Source organism: Hippoglossus stenolepis, chromosome 10, assembly GCF_022539355.2.
Source record: "Hippoglossus stenolepis isolate QCI-W04-F060 chromosome 10, HSTE1.2, whole genome shotgun sequence".
In the NCBI taxonomy this organism is placed as follows: Eukaryota; Metazoa; Chordata; class Actinopteri; order Pleuronectiformes; family Pleuronectidae; genus Hippoglossus; species Hippoglossus stenolepis.
In genome coordinates this window covers 5,693,850-5,708,853 of record NC_061492.1, presented here as the reverse complement: position 1 = coordinate 5,708,853, position 15,004 = coordinate 5,693,850, and the positions used below count along the sequence as shown (strand labels likewise).

The 15,004-nt window shown below is 43.8% G+C and overlaps 1 protein-coding gene across 1 annotated transcript; it reads left to right on the top strand.

Moving 5' to 3' along the window:
- The first annotated feature begins 4,427 nt into the window (after positions 1 to 4,427).
- On the top strand, positions 4,428 to 11,962 carry pax9 (paired box 9). The gene is made up of 3 exons (XM_035167248.2): positions 4,428 to 4,605; positions 5,220 to 5,834; positions 11,270 to 11,962. Exons 1-3 carry the CDS (start codon positions 4,602 to 4,604, stop codon positions 11,443 to 11,445), a joined length of 795 nt encoding a protein of 264 aa, XP_035023139.1. The 5' UTR covers positions 4,428 to 4,601; the 3' UTR covers positions 11,446 to 11,962.
- Positions 11,963 to 15,004: the final 3,042 nt, after the last annotated feature.

The following is a 15,004-nucleotide window of genomic DNA, read 5'->3' as shown; positions in this document are numbered from 1 at the left end:
GTGAAATCCTTCACAGTGGAGGAGGACGGTGCTGATGTGTGGGTGAACTCTATGACCTGGGAAAACAGGGCTGTGCTGCAGGGACACAAATTAAATCAAGATTAAAACGTTCATTTCACTCGATACAGATAATTATCAACATCAATGTTATTTATTTTAAGTTTAAAGACAGATTTTTTTGCTCCATGGTTGTGATTTTAAACAAAACATTTTACAAATCTGAGGTTGACTGATTATGTGTTTTACCTCCTCACTGTGCTGCTGAAGGCATTAACAATACATATCATATTATTTTACATTTATACAACCTTCGTTATATTGCTAATGATGAAAATTACATCGTGAAAGTCACAGTCTTCTGTCAAACACTAACATCTAAAGGCCTGCTGCACATTTTGTACATTGTATATCACAAGAATTTGACAACTGTAAAAGTACACCACCTTGATCCCAATCTTTACATTGCATATTTGATATACATATTATCTATTTCTACTTTTAGTGGATACAATATTTATATTATTATTCACATGTTTATTTACAGTTTCCCCTTTCGCTGCTACTGTACCTTGGTGTATGGATTCTGAATTTCCTCCACGGAGGATCAATAAAAGCACAACTTATCTCATCAAAGCAGAATAAAACATGTTCTTCTCTCATTTTACTTTTCTTTTAGATTTGAATGAAGCACGATTTGCATAGTTTGATTTTTTTGGTGACTTTTTTAAAGGTCTCTCGGTTTGACCATGACCTTAATGGAACAAAGACAGAAAACATTACCACAGTAAAATACATTTGGCTCACACGCTCTCCTCCCTCCATGTTGAGTCATTATTAAATCTCTAACCGTGAAAACAAATATACAAAAGCTGTGATTTAGGTACACGTGCAAACTAACTTCCAGAGCGCAGAGATTCATGATGATTCATGATATTCAGCTTCACCCTTCAGGTTGTGTTTGCTGATCTGAAGATTAGAGGAACAGATCTGCAAACAACAGCAAACAAACAAGAATTAATGGGAAATATGAAACGAAATATTACGATTCCATTGTACCAGATCAGTGGATTAATCGCACAAACATTTAATCCCATAATATCATGTTACATTACCTTCCAACCAAACAATAGTAACTTCTTGACTTGAATTATCTGAACACGTTCATAAAATATAATGGAGTTTTATGAAGAGGAAGAATATGACACTGTGGCTCTGCAAAAACTGCCGGACACGAGTGAGTAAATATGATTTTTTGCTAAACGTCTCTCATGCATTAAATCATCGAGGCACATATTTCGTGTCACGGAACCGCAGCTTTGCATTTTCTTCTGCACGAAATCCGTAAAAGCGTCAGACGCACAGAAGAGCAGAGTGTGTTGGAAACGGTCGAATCCAGTCATGCATGTGGCAAGAAAGTATTTCCTGCAGGATGTGACTGGATAACCTACATTACAGACAACAATGTAACGTTCACTGACTTTTTTGTTCATGCACCTGCAGCTATGAATAATGCAGACCGATATTGGTGAAGTGTGGAGGCCCTCCGCCGCAGACCGTGTGCACGAGCCTGTGCTCCGCCACCCGCCGCTGTGCGGGACGAGGACACGTGTGAGTCAACCTGCTGCTGTCGAAGCTCTCGAGTCCATCGTTACACAATTTGTCAGACAAGTGATGCGTTTCCTTCACAGACGGTCTGAGCTGTTCAATTCGACATGGACGGGCTCGGGCTCGGGCTGGTGCGCGGTGCTGGCGTGTGACAGCCGTGGCTCCAGTCATGCGTGGTGGAGGCCTGTTAGCACCGGCGTGGCGTGCACGGACAGACGGAGGGAAAATAAATACATTGGAGGGGGAAAAAAATTATATTTCTGGTGGTTATTTGTTAAAGTTTGCTCACAGCACATGAAACAATCCACTGGTCCAGAGCTACATGACGAGATAATGACAAACACATGAGGATTATCTACTTCTCCCCTCAACAGGCCCATTTGATTAAAAAAATATTAATATTATTGCAATTATTAATATCTATCACTATGATACCTTTGACACACAGCCTGATATAATTACAATTATTATAGTACTTTTATTAAGATAATCACCGAGGGGATCTAATCTAATAACTTTGTGATGTGACAATGCATCCGCCATGGGTTCAATTATTTTGCATCAATTTATTGTTCAATTTAATGCCGATGAATTCCAGTTGTGTGATATCATTTATCAAATAAACACATGGAATACAATTATTATTTTTCATTGTGCCCCCCCACCCCCACCCACACACACACACACACACACACACACATGTGGCTGCAGTGTCCGGCTGGACATCTACTAATGGGGATGAGTGTGTGCTCAGTGAGAGATGGAGCAGTGGGATGGGACCTCTGCTCCCTCGCTGCTGACCTTCTGTTGTTTCAGCCACCAGAGGCTCCTCAGTGGAAACCAGTTCAGCACGTTTCCCCCACGGTAAACATCATCCCTGAACGCATTAGTGGCCGGGGAGTTGGGGCAGGGTGGGCAGGTGGGGGGGCCCGAGCAGCCATACGGTGTTTTTTTAAAAACGAGTCCACTAATGTCCCCGAGTCCTGAGGAAAAATAACGCGTCATGCAACCAAACATAGCTGTAGGAAAGCGTTAATTCACGCCTCTTTAAAAACAGAGTTGTATTTTTACGCACGGGGAGATCTGTGCAGTTGCAGAGATTTAAGGCCTGGAAATGTGGGAAACGATTAAAGCATAGTAACAGTGAGTTTACTCTAAAGCCCACAGAGCTGAGCTGAGCTGAGCGCGCTGGAACAAACAGCGAGACACACCGTGTGTACACTTTGGCCCCTCACGGCAGCCTCAGTGTTTAATGTCAGCCGTGGTTTCCAACCATATTCCAAACTGCACGGCTGCGTGGCTGCGCTGTTTGATGTTTACATGCACGTTGATCCCTCCAGGTCGTTGGGAGATGCAGGTCAGTCACGCGCTGTGGCCTTTTTTTTTTGTTGAAAAAAAGAACAGAAAATATGACACGAGAAAACCCAAAGCATGTGTCAAACCAGGGGAGAGAGAGAGAGTGAAGGCGCAAAGTTATGGTGTGTGTTTGTTTCTCGTGTCGGGAAGCAACAAATCTTTCTTATTGGCCTGCAAATGGGGGGTTTCTGCGCAGCCGGTCCATGTGTGCAGGGGCAGTAAAGTGAGAAATAATCCCCCTTTTTTAAGATATTCCTCTGCAAGCTATGAGCCTCGTGTGTAATTATGTAAAGGTTGGAACCTAAAGGGCAATTAATTTATCATACGTGAGCTCCAGAAACGTTCATATCATAAACGCTTGCTGTGCGTAATTTGGCACAGAAGGAGTAAACGTTTGGCCTGATGTCCGGCGCAATGGCTTAATGCAAATCAAATTATTTTGCTGTCTGAAAAGGAAAAAGATAAAACAGAAGTATTAAAAACACTTGAGAGAGTAATGTTCGTTTCACCCTGGTCAAAAAAAAATATAATATTTAAATTGAGACACGAGTTAAATCTGGCGGTTTAACTCTGTCATTTATTTTTAAACCAGGCAGAATCTTTTTTAAAAGTTAAACATGTTTGTGTTGTCTTCGCCTCATTTTCAGCCAAACATCACCCGGCGCTGGATGGATTTGTTTTTGGCGTGTTTGGCTGGTGATGGAAAAGTAAAAAATAAAAATACACGGGCGACAGACACTTAAGAGCGTCAAAATAATCCAGTGCACGGAGGCACACTTTCTCAACATCACCCAGCCGGTTACATTATTTAACACCAATCAGTCACTCTCCTTCCATTTCCTTAATGGTGCCATTTAAAAGAAGTTGGGATGAAGGGCAGTGGAGCGTAAAGCCACCCGAAGTTAGCTTTTCCACCTTTTTGCTTTCATAGCAGAGGTTGGCTCTTCTATTGTTTTGAAAGGATTCGTCTTTGTAACTTACACACGAATGTTAATATAATTAATGGCAGCTAAACGTGTGGTTAAAATGTGCATAACTGTGCGATTTTATGGAAATATTACTATTTTCCAGTTGGCGTTTTCTCTGCGATGGTCCCTGGAGGTTTTTTTTTTGCGCATTTCTTTATTTAGACTCACATCCAAGTTGAAAAGATCCAGATCTAATCCAAAATCTTGATATTGCTTTTTTATACTCACCGCGTGTCTCAATAACAAACGCATTCATGGTGGTATATCCCCAGCTTTGCTCTGTGATGGGACAGAGCAGGGCGAGGAGGAGGACTTGGGGAGGGTGGGGTGGGGGGGAGGACGGCGGGGGTGTCTCCGTGAACTTGTCATGTCAAACTTCTGGACCAATGGCGACTCAGCTCCGAGCAATCCCGAGCGTCCATCGGCGAGCGGAGCCAATCGGCGGGGAGAGAAGAGTTGGAAGTCCAGCCTCCCGATTTCCACAGATTGAAATGTAAGCCTGTCTCCAGCGCCGTCAGGAAACAGACCGAGAATTTTGTCCCTCTTGTTCCTTATCGCACGAGAACATTTTCTTGGACGCGGCTCTGGACGGTGGACACGCTGGACGCGGAGCAGGATCCACGCAGGAGGCACAATCCGGACACCGTGTTCTTCATTTGCGGTTTTAACACTATGGGTGAGTTCAGTGTTGGATCGGGGTTCTTTTTTCTTTTTCTTTTTTCCTGCTCAGGGATGCAGCGAATTGTCCAACGTCCTGTAGGCAAGGTGGGGGAACATGGCGAGGTGTTGTCTGTCTGAGGTGCTTTGAAGGGACAGTTTAGGTGTTGATCCACAGGGGAGGAACCAGCAGACCGAAACGGTACATGTGCCAGTTACGCACAGGCTTTAGCATCGACTACAGGACGTCCGCGTGAAATTCAGCGTGTGTATCTTTCAGCGATTAGTTGACAAACCAACATTAAGCTGCACACAACTCACAGAGATAGAGGTTTGTTTAGCTGTGAAGAGATTTCTGGTGAATTCACTTAAAATCCAAACATATGCACCTTTGCGCAATGATGGGTTCAACTGGATTTGGGATCTATTTTTGGTTAGACATTAGTCTTATGAATGGCAAAAAAAACCAAACATTGCATGAGCGTTTCACACCTTATTTATTTGACTCTATATAATTACATTAATTGGAAAAAGACCCAATGAATGAGTGGTTATTGAATCTGTGCTGGGCCTTGGGTCAGTGACTCACTCTCTCATTCTCATGCTCTTGTGTGTGTTTGATTTTGACACCAGAGCCAGCCTTCGGCGAGGTGAACCAACTCGGCGGTGTTTTCGTCAACGGCAGGCCGCTCCCCAACGCCATCCGGCTCCGGATAGTGGAGCTGGCCCAGCTCGGGATTCGACCCTGTGACATTAGCCGGCAGCTGCGCGTCTCCCACGGCTGTGTCAGCAAGATCCTGGCCCGCTACAACGAGACGGGCTCCATCCTCCCGGGGGCCATCGGAGGCAGCAAGCCGCGGGTCACCACACCCACCGTGGTCAAGCACATACGGACATACAAGCAGAGGGACCCGGGGATTTTTGCCTGGGAGATCCGGGACAGGCTACTCGCCGACGGGGTTTGCGACAAGTTCAACCTCCCCTCCGTCAGCTCCATCAGTCGGATCCTGCGGAACAAGATCGGGAATCTGTCCCAGCAGAGTCAGTACGAGTCCGGCAAGCAGGGGCCTCATCCCCCGCCACAACCAACGTTACCCTACAACCACTTATACTCATACCCGACTTCCAAAGTGCCCACTCCCCCTGGCATGCCCACCCTCCCCGGACACATGGCCATGCACAGGATATGGCCCTCGTCGCACTCTGTGACAGATATTCTGGGGATACGGTCTATTACAGAGCAACAAAGTAAGCATGGCTGCATGGAGGGCGGTTACTTCTGATTGTTGCACTGCATTTTATCCAACTTTGGGTTTTTACGCACGACAGTGTCCACGCGTGTGTGAGAGGGGGTTTTCATTTCTACTCTAATTGTTTAATAGCACCAAACAAAAAAAAAAGCTCGAGCTCTCAGGCCTCTGTGGAGATCTGACCTGCAGCTACACGTCACTTTCTCGTGCCCCTTCCGTGTGCTATCACTGCGCATTGTTTTTTTCTGCTTTGCGCCACGTCGTGTCTGTACAAACTAACCCTCCAACCCAAACTAAAACCACCTGAAAAGACGCGTAAATTGTCCCCACAAGTGACGTGCTGCTCGTACGTCCTCCCATATCACACAGGCCTGCTGATAGTGGTTTGAGGGGGGAGGCAGGTCAGTGCAGAAACAGATGGTCCAGCTTGCAGTAATGATTAAAAGGCGGATGTGGAATATTGGAGGGAGATGGAGTTGGATGAAGTGTGCGGAGTGTTCGCCATGACTCGGGTCTGTGCGCGCGCCTTAAGATACATATTGCGGCTGCAGCCTGCGTGTTTGTGTTTGTCGTGTATGTGTCACATGCAGGTAGAGGCCCTGATAACTTTGGCTCGCGTCTCCACAAAGACCACGACTGTTTTGGAAACAGTGAAACAGGACCCGGCATAAATCAGTGTTAATGGCCGGCTCGGTGTTGTGAAAGGCATTTGTTTCTCTGGGAGCTCGTTTTGCAGAGGCACGAGGGGAAGTGCTGTCAGTCCCCGCTGTCAGGGTCCAGCAGGGCGGCCGCGCACAAACACGCCCCGGCTCCTCTGCGCTCCAAGCCCGCTGCGAATAGCTCGCTGCTCGGCGAACTGCACGAGACTACACGTGAGGGAGATATGGAGGAGAGTCGACGAGGGGAGGACTGTGTTTTTTAGAAAGTGTAGCTTTATAAACAATTCATGCATTTCCAAATTATTAGCAGATGTTTGTGGCAGGTTTTTGAATGCAGGGTTAAGGGCTTTTGGAGTCGATTTAAAACGCCAAAGATTATTTGCACCAGAGTGAAGATTATTGCTATATATATGGAAATTCTTAGAGAAAATTAAGACAATATTTTCATGGTTAATGTTATAAATTATTAGTGATTTTACGCATCTTAATTGTCGTGCATGGGCCACACACACCATCTAGGCTACATAGAGTAAACTGTTTTGGATTAATTCAACACAATGCATCAGAGATACACTTGACAATAACTGCAGTATTACATACAAATATTTAACATTTTAAATAAATGCTCATTATTTGTAGCCTTGTTGGACTTGGTTTCCCAGTGCAGACGCTGAGGATCACGTGAGGTATTAAATCTATTACGCACAAAAAAAGACGGTGAAAGAAAATATGATTCGTCCCGGATGAGGAAACGTTTTGTTGTCCCACTTCCACCAGTGACGTTTTTACTTTTATCAATCTACAACTGGGCCTTGATCTGATGCACAGGACGAACCAAAACAAATAGCTTCATTCAGTCTCAATACGTTTTCTTTAAGGAAACAAATGGCAGCTTGTTACACCTTCTGTACAATAGTTCTCAGTCCTAATCCAACAAAAAGGTGATCAATTTAATTGATTATTTGTTTTAGAAATTAGTGAAAATATCTTAATTTTATATGAAAAAGATATTATCCAACTTTCAGGCGATTACACAAAAAACAATCCAAACCTAATCTCAAAACCAGATTATTTAAAGTCTGTAGTTTCCATTTTTGTTCCAACTAATCTGGAACAGGACAAGGTTATAAAAATAGGAGCTTTGACGCATTTGAAATCCCACTGACACATGAGCTCTGACTCGGTGAACTGACAACTGACTGCCTCAGTGCTGAATGTCTCCGGGTTTATTGTGTCTCATGCAGCTTAATCTGGGCCTGATGTTTGTGTGCGAGGCAGAGACTCTTGGTTTTTTTTTTTACTTTCCCCTTCCACCCTTCATCTGTACAGAAAACCCTCCTCTTCTCTTCTGCCCCCAGTTAGTGACAGTCCATCCTTTCCCTAAGCCAAACTAGAAGAATGGGCCGCAATAAACAGGACTCATTTCCCAGCAGCCACCTCTCCACTAGTCAATGGCGTGGATAAACCCGCATTTACACGCAAAACACACGCAGGTAAACACGGAGAAACGAACTCCTCTCCTCTTTTGTACAACAAAGTAAAAAACCCTCCTGGTGGTGAGGCCATTCATCTAATCCCAATCTTTTTAAATAATATTATTCAGATTATTATGTGGCCCTGAAGTTCCCCCCACTCACAGTATTAACGCGCTGCTTCTGGTTTCTTTTATACCTTATTATTTTATTTTTATTCTGGCTTCATAAGGTGCAGCCACTTCCTGTCGGTCCTGCTGCATGGTCACTGCTTTTTATGAATCCTCACAGTGTAAATTATAAAATGATAATTAGTGGCTGAAAGAGGTTTGGATTGCCTACACTTATTCTATTGGTTTCTTTCTGCAGCTCGTTGGGCTCTTGGAAATTAACTGTGACTGTAACTACACCAAGAAACTGAAAACTTACACTTAGTCTGCTTTCATTTTCCTGTTACATTATTCTAATAAGCAATTTTAAATATTTAGGGTTCAAAGTTTGAGCCAAGATACTGAACTTTTTTATTTTTATTTTTATAAAATAAAAAACGCAGTGGCCTGTGTAGTAATATTTTTGTTTAAAACAAGTGTGGTGCAGGCATTCAAACTTTGGACATAATAAAAAAAATTGTTCAAAATAAATCTGAAATCTAGAATAATAAAAGCATCAATGACAAATTCTCACATTTGCGTTAATTTGAAACAACGTACATTTCACAATATTTAAAGTTGAGGACTCTCCCTATATTTCTTATAAAAATAATATATTTAATAATAATTTATAACTTTTGGGTCTGTGGTCTAAACGTCCCCTCAGAGGCTTTTATTTTTTATTGCGCAGATTTTTTCCCTCTTACTTTTAAAGGACGTGCGATTCTCGCCAGATAAAAAAAACGAGAGATTGATATTTGGCCTCTTCGTCTCGGGCTCAGTTTTCACGCTGGGACCAGGAACCTTTTCAAAGTGACACCGGACACAGCGACTTCCCTCAAGGTCTCGAACCAACAGCTCAAGTGAACCATTAAAGTCTTTAAATGACAGAGAATGGTGAAGACGGAGGATCAGCTTCTCCTGTTAAATGGATCTGATCCCTTTGTGACACAGTGAGAGACGAGACACGCGTTAAAACGTCAGACTGAAAGTTTCCAAATCTTTCATTTGCTTCCTCGTTTTAAAGCAAACTTAAGTACATCAGATTTTTAAAAGTCAAAGTTTAAAACACTTTTCTCAAGTTCAATTTTTGAATCATTTTCTCTCAAGGTGACTGTGAACGCTGAGTTCATTCGAAGCATTAAACGCTTTAGTGACGAGGCCTCAGTCTCTTCTTCAGAGACTGCGGTTACAGCAGGAGGCCTATGGGCGCCCTGCAGAGGGTGGGGGGGGGGGGGGGGGGGCACCCATGGGACCCTCGGGTTGGTTTTTAATTCTGGAAGATGAAGATGAAGAGGAAGAGTATTATAAAAACTACATATAGGTTTAGATCATGTCCACGCGGCAGCTCGGAGGTGGATCCGTTCATGTTCGTCAGGAAAACTGACTTTTAAAAAATTGAAACAATTATATAATCAATATTTCATGTCTTTTAAGATTCGCTCTCGCCATTATTGATATGATATTTAGGTTTTTCAGTTATTTATTTGGAATATATGAAGTTTAGATAATATTTGGATGAAGGTGCTTTTTTAAAAAATATTATTCAAGTCTGATATTAAAGATATTAAAATATCACCATTAACATCTTGTGACCAAATAGACCTAAATCATAAAAATATATAAATTATAAAATGTGTGAGGTTATTTTAAATAAAATACACACATACATGTTGGCTTTTTGTGAGATTACATATTTTTTAGATGGATTTTCTATACACATCTTTGCAGATATTCCGTCAGATGATGTGTGGTGGACAGAATAATAGGGACACCTGAACAAACTGCGATAAACACACAACCATCTGTAAACCTTCTCCATGTTGTTGACTTTGTGTCAGACAGGTGTTGATTCATCTCTGGTCCCTCGTGAGGCCGTGATGTTCATGTAGCAGCAGATCGTTTCTTTAGTGTGTATATGTAGAACTTTTGTGTGTATGCAGTGGGTGTGTGTATTTATGCTGTGTGTGTGTATGTGTGTGCGTGTGTACTGCTGAATGTGTTACATGCTGTGATGAACCGAAATGATTTGAACTGAAAAAAAACCCTGAAACGCAGCTAAAAGCCTGTAGAGCGTTTTATCAAACACGCCGTAGACGTGAAGACACACAAACACCCCCACCCCCCCCCAGACACCCACAGTCACCCGACACACACCCACAGACATGTGCACACACACACAGAGAACCAGTCTCCTCTCCACAGTCGTGCATCACAATCACCACAAATGTCAGCTTAGAGGATAATTTTTCACGTCTCCTTTTTTCTGTGCGTCCGTCCATGAGAACAAGTCGGAGGAACAGAAAAGATCAGAATAGTCGAAAAATAATTCCCAGTAGTCGCAGACCACCCAGGAACAGAACATTTCGGCCTCCCTGTTGAAATGCTTTGGTGAATTCCCCAAGTTAAGTCCTGTCGCTGTGCCAGAGAAGCAAAGCCCATTCATGCTTCGAACTCCACGCTCGCCTCGTTCTCTATCATATTTCCCCTCTTCCTGCCCTTTCACTCTCAATCTCTCATGACATCTGTTTCTTACCCCCACCCTCCCCAAACCGCCCTGTCTCCCATCGTCTGGCGTGGTATATCAACGTCCAGCTTTAGGTAGAAAACAACGTCCCGCTTCCAGACGGGGGGAAATCGTGCATGTATGGTTTTTTTATGCATGTTTAATGTGTTCCAGGGGCACGAGGGCGAATAATTGATCATCCATACTTTCATCAAAATTGGTAAAAGTGGTTTTTTTATGTGGTGGCTGTGAAGCTAGAATTTAAGCCTGTGCTGTTTATCATTCAGCCGTCACTTGTCCTTTCACTTTCTTTGCAGCTCGCCTCAGCTTTTTTCCATTACATCTCAGCTGCTAGTGTTTGTGCGTGTGTGCGTGTGTGTGTGTGCGTGCGTGTGTGTGTGTGTCTACCTGGGCTGGAGTCACTAAATAACTCAAACCTGGAGTCTCAGTAGAAACTGGCTGTTGAGTGGCAAATTATTTCCTGTTTTGACGTTTTCTGAGGGAAACCAAGTGATGAAAATGACTAACTGCGATTTCTACCTCAAACCAGGAGGCCAGAGAACAAGTGAACAGTTGACCTTTCACACCTTTAACACAGATCCACAGCTTCTGATCGTTTCTCCTTTCTCACCCTCTTTTCTACCCAGACGCCGAGTGGATCGCCCACAGCGAACAGCTATGTCACAGCGCCCAGCATCCCTCCCTACCACCCTCCCACCCGAGTGTCACCCTGCACGGGGTGCAGCGCCACCACGTCGGCCTGTGTGACCGGAGCCACATGGCAGCCGGCCAGTGGCAGTGCGCTATCTCCCCACAGCTGTGACATCGCCACACCTCTGGCCTTCAAGAGCACGACAGCCAGCCGTGACGCCATCCCACCCGGTCACCGCCTCGGCGCTGTGAAGTCGGCTGACTGATGGGGGAGAGGGAGAAAGGGGGGAGGGGGTGGTGTGTGAGATATGGCGAGGACAGTGAAGACATCAAGTCTGTCTAGTGTGGCTACATTTCAATCTCACTGCCTCCCTTTGTACGAGGGCCTCGGGGGCCCAGGACCCATATTTGCGCCGCCCTCCTCCTCCTCCTCCTCACCTCCTCCACCTCCTGATCCTCGTCCCTGCTTCACACAGTCAGACCAAAGACAGAGGGAATACACATTCTGTCCATTTTACAGTGTGTGAAAGAACTTGCAGGGCAGGTGTAGTGAAGGACTGATGTATGACTGCTTCTCCTCCATCCATCAACACAACTCCTCTCAGATTCTTTACTGCGTTCTTCTGCTGCGAATGTCTTTGGGCCAAAGGGGGTAATGTATAACTTCAAGAAAAAGCAAATCAAAGAAGAGGGGGGAAACTTTGCATTAGCGTTTTCAGGGTGCTTATTATTTGCTCGTTTTGTTTTTGTATGCTTTTTGTTGTTGTTGTTCATGTTTTTGATAAAAAAATAACTGTCCTATGGTGCATTGTTTTCCCACTTCTCCAAAAAAAAAAAAAAACGTGGCCTAAGTTCCAGAGAGAAGTTTATTTATTAGAAAAAAGGTACGTTGAATGAAGAATGGGAATCTCCACGCATGTTTAGACAAATTGGCCTCGGTCTGATGTTGGAGTCGAGAGAGTTAACGATTGAAAAATGTTGCACAATGAAATTGAATGTATCTTATTAAATTGTTTGGCTGTTATTGGTGACATTTTTGCCAGTTGATGTTTTGGGGGAGAAATCCTGAGCATGTTTCATTCCAAGTATATTATTCATCTTCACTCTTCACTCTTCCTCGGCAGCGTAGTGAGGCCAGATTAAGGATATGGCAGCCGACCGGCCTGTTTTACACGAGCAGGAAACTGCTTTTCATGAAGAAAGAGGCATGAAAAAAAAGGCATGCTCATACTAGGCCTGTATTTTCTATTACCAGGTTTCACGGCTCACTAGGAAAGCTCATCAGAAATGCTTGACACACGCACACGCACACACACACACACACACACACACAGTGTCTCCACATACTGCAATTCTGTCAAAATCCTTTGGACACTGAAACAACACGGACCAGGTACATGTCCTCTCAAGCCCTTTCTGTATGCCTACTCTTAGACAATAATATTCTATTAGACAAGTGAGAAGTAATGAATAGTTTCAGTTAATATAATTAAATTCCATTTAATTATTTGGCAGACGGTTACTGGAGGACAAAACTAAAGCTTCAGCAGAAGAGTTTGAATGAAGAACTAAATGTATTCAATAAGTCTGGGAGATCTGGTAAAGAAGTGCAGCAAAAATTGGGGCTTAAATTAAATGAAAATATATAATATATAAAAAAAATTCTGATGAGGGTTAAGTGTTTGAAATAAATCTAAAATGCTGTAGTATTAACAAAAGAGAGATGTTTCCTAATCTCACTTTTCATTGTTTTAAATGTGAATGTGCCTTCACTAAACATCTCATGAGGAAGTGATAACTTTTTTAAATCCCGGATGTCCTTTTTAAATAATTGCAAATGTCTTCTGCCATACGCTATAATTTTAATAATTTCAACCAGTTTTTTTTTTAATGGGAGCAAATTTTGCGTTTTGATTGAAGGTGTGTGCGAGACGCTGTAATTCAGAACAGGACGGTTCGCTGTGCGGAGGACTCCCAGACTCCCGGGGCGAGGTGGAGCCCGTGTGCACTCAGAGGCCCGACACTCATTGTCCTGTAAGTCTCCAAGGTCATCAGACATGTGACCCCGACGCGAACCTTCAGCAGCCACGAGAAAAAAAAAAGTAGCCAAACAGGCGTCGTCAGGGTTCAACTCAACGTGTTCATTACAAGAGAAGAAAAAAAAAAAGTAAAGCGCGCACAAATGACACGTTTGTGAAATGATGCAAAAATACTTTCAGGGAAGTTTGAGGGTGGGAAGTGCAGCGTAATAGATTAGGAGTTGCCTGCAGTGATCGGAGGTTTAAACACACCGTGGTCCAGCGGGGACGTAAAGCTGCTCACCTGCTCTTTAACACAGCTTTTACCTGCTCGCTGAGAGCCGAGGTTTCCATTCCTCCTGTTGTTACAACATAAACAGTCCCTCCGTGTGACAGTGTCAACAGTCCTCCCCATGCGAGGGCTGATTTGACTTGGAAAGCAATGTTCCCCGCATCCAGTGGTCACGGACCGTTGCTCAGGGATCGTAGTGTTTCTTTGACCGTACGTGAACCACATCACAGGGACGTGATGATTGTACATTTGCTGTACCAGCACGGCCCCCCCTCAACCATCCTCAATCCATCACACACTGCAAATGATAGTTAACTCTCCGAGTGGCATGGAGAAGTCGTAACATGCTCCGGTTTTTTGTTTTGTTACCTCAGCCTACAAACAACAACTTTTCCTTTCAACTACGCTACATGAACCGAGCGCAGCCTTGTTAGCCTCCTCTGACTCACAACTAAATTAAAATGTGGTCGTCTTAATTGACGCCAGTATTGAAAAAATAGGAACAGTGTGTTTTTTCGAGACAGGAGGAACAGTTTCTCAAAAGTCTAATAACCCTTGTTGTTGTAGTAGTCTAATGTTGGTCAGCTTTGTGGGAGCGAGGTCTAAAAAGGCTGCGCTTTAAAAATAGGGGCAGACACGTGTTTATAATTAATGATGTTGAGTCTGACTTCAGTGTCATATGGTTATCTTTACTTTCCCACATGCAATCAGAAACAAGACAGCCATTTGCAGAGTAACACAGTGCAGAGTAGGTAACGCCGGCTGAACACAGCACTTCGTGTGTGTTTCTGCTCAGCGCACGTTTTTTAAAAGAAGCTGACAACAGCCAGAATGTTTTCTTAATGCCTTAAAACAGCAGCGTCGTGCAGACAGGTGAGTAAAACCTCTCGGAGAGGGAGAGAAAGAAAAAAAAAAAAAATCAGCTGTGGTTGGAAAATCAGAACATGTCTGGTTCTGTGTCTTTGGTGTGTACACATGTGGCTCAATCACACCAACCTGAATTACTGGAAACCTGGATATTTTAATACAAATATTAATCACGACCCATGTGTGCACTGGGAAAGACAGGTACAGCCTTGTAGTCCTGTCAAAGTGGAACCACTGGATTGAAACGTCAAGGGGGGGGAGATGATGAGGAACATACATGGGAAGGGTGTCGGGGAAAATGAGGAGAAGGGGACTTTGCTGCTGAAGATTTATGATCCGGGTGCCGTGCGCAGGGAATCCAGGTGAAGGGTGGCTCTGCTGTTTCGCTACCAGCAACACGCGAGACACGTTACAAGCTGTCAGATGTGAAACAAACATACATGTTCACGTCTCCATTACAGAAAGGACAGGTTCAACGCTTACAATTCCATCAGTCTGCGGGCCCGCAGTTGTTAAGTCTATCACCTCAGGCTCCAAGGGCCAAAAAAACAAAA